This window comes from Phalaenopsis equestris, unplaced genomic scaffold (genome assembly GCF_001263595.1).
Source record: "Phalaenopsis equestris unplaced genomic scaffold, ASM126359v1 Scaffold195967, whole genome shotgun sequence".
Lineage (NCBI taxonomy): Eukaryota > Viridiplantae > Streptophyta > Magnoliopsida > Asparagales > Orchidaceae > Phalaenopsis > Phalaenopsis equestris.
The window spans coordinates 1-1399 of NW_018215916.1; the positions used below are offsets into that span (position 1 = coordinate 1).

General features: G+C 33.7%; 1 protein-coding gene across 1 annotated transcript; it reads right to left on the reverse strand.

The window, feature by feature from the left end:
• Nucleotides 1-567: 567 nt before the first annotated feature.
• Nucleotides 568-1268, reverse strand: LOC110035089 (LIM domain-containing protein WLIM2b-like). The gene is made up of 3 exons (XM_020739331.1): nt 896-1268; nt 775-809; nt 568-684 (listed from the first exon to the last, which is right to left on the reverse strand). Exons 1-3 carry the CDS (start codon nt 1014-1016, stop codon nt 568-570), a joined length of 273 nt encoding a protein of 90 aa, XP_020594990.1. The 5' UTR covers nt 1017-1268.
• Between the last annotated feature and the right edge of the window lie 131 nt (nt 1269-1399).

A 1399-nucleotide genomic window follows, 5' to 3' on the forward strand; every position in this document is an offset into this window, starting at 1 on the left:
AAAAAATGTGAAATATTACAATTAGGATTTGTGCAGAAGAAGACCCAACTTTTCAGAGGCTTCCTAACTATGGGAACCACGTTCCAAAGTAACAAGCACAAGGTCTTAAGTCATAGGACATACAGAGGTATTCATGAGTTTAAAAAGATGAAATAAAATACATATGCAGAGGAACTTGTTCAACTTGATGAAAACACTATAAGAATATTTTGTATCAAACAACATTGGCCAAAAACAATACAACATGACCAATGAAAAATAATACTAGATGGAAATTAAATAGCATATTTGAAGGAGAGAATGTGGACGGCAATATACAGCAGATTAATTTTTTTGAAGAACCGGTTTGAAGACTGAAAGTGAAAACCTCCGCTTCAAGCTTCTGTTAGTTATGTTTGAGAATTTTAAAATTTTCATTATTTTCCATTTACATAACAATATTCCACGATATTTTCAAAATGATTGCCAGGTAAAACTTTGGTTCACCAATAAGCTTAAAGCATCATCGAATTAGAAATGAAGAAGCACTAGGAATATTCATGCATTTCTTTTTAAATTAAGATTATATTATAAGTAATGAAAAAAGGACCCAACCTTTTCAAGGGGATATACTGTCTTTGAACAAATGGCACACTTTTCTTGTGTTCCTGAGAACATGCCAGCAGCTTTGCTAGGAGATCTCGTCTGAGAAAATGATAGAAAATGTTTAAGTAATTGAGGTCCCAAAAGAATATGTTCACAAAGTAAGACAACGGAATATGATAACGAACTCACAAACTCTGGAGTTAACTTCTCTGAGGATTTTGCAGCTGTCAATATGAGCAATCCTTAAAATCAGAAAAAAACAGAATGGAAGCAGCACTCTATGCAACTATAACCAAGAATGTAGGCTTACGTGACTGAAAATTCTTGTTAAAGTTGCCTGCCTCTCTAAAGAGTTGTTCAAAATGAGGTTTGCAATATAGAACACCTTCCATGGATGAGTAATTACTGAGCTGAAGAGAAGGAGAAAACATTGATCTCACAAACTCAGAATTTCAAAAGTTCTCTTTGATAGCTGCAGAACAGCAAAACCTGAGCTATAGCAGATTATGTGACATGCTATAAAGGGGCTTCTTTCTCCCTAAAAAGATTTTTCTCTCTTATAATCCTCTTGCACTCGTTGAACAGGTAATAAAATTCTCATTTCAAAACAAAAAGTTAGAAAAACATCTTTTCAACTTTTGGAATCTAATCAATTACTTTGCAGTACACAGTAAGCCATTCAAGATAACAAAGAGATGTAATTGCACTTTGGACCATTAAAGTTAGAAGGTCAAGTCTCCTTGAAAAGTTGTGGTGAATTTTACATGCAACATAAATTTTGAGTCCATAATTGTATCCCTCAATTGCAGTTGCC

Coding starts and splice junctions, on each gene's coding strand:
- LOC110035089 (XM_020739331.1), bottom strand. CDS start 1,016: ATGTTTTCTCCTTCTCTTCAGCTCAGTAATTACTCATCCATGGAAGGT. Junction 810..895: donor TAACAAGAATTTTCAGTCAC/GTAAGCCTACAT, acceptor TCATATTGACAG/CTGCAAAATCCTCAGAGAAG. Junction 685..774: donor AGAAGTTAACTCCAGAGTTT/GTGAGTTCGTTA, acceptor TCATTTTCTCAG/ACGAGATCTCCTAGCAAAGC.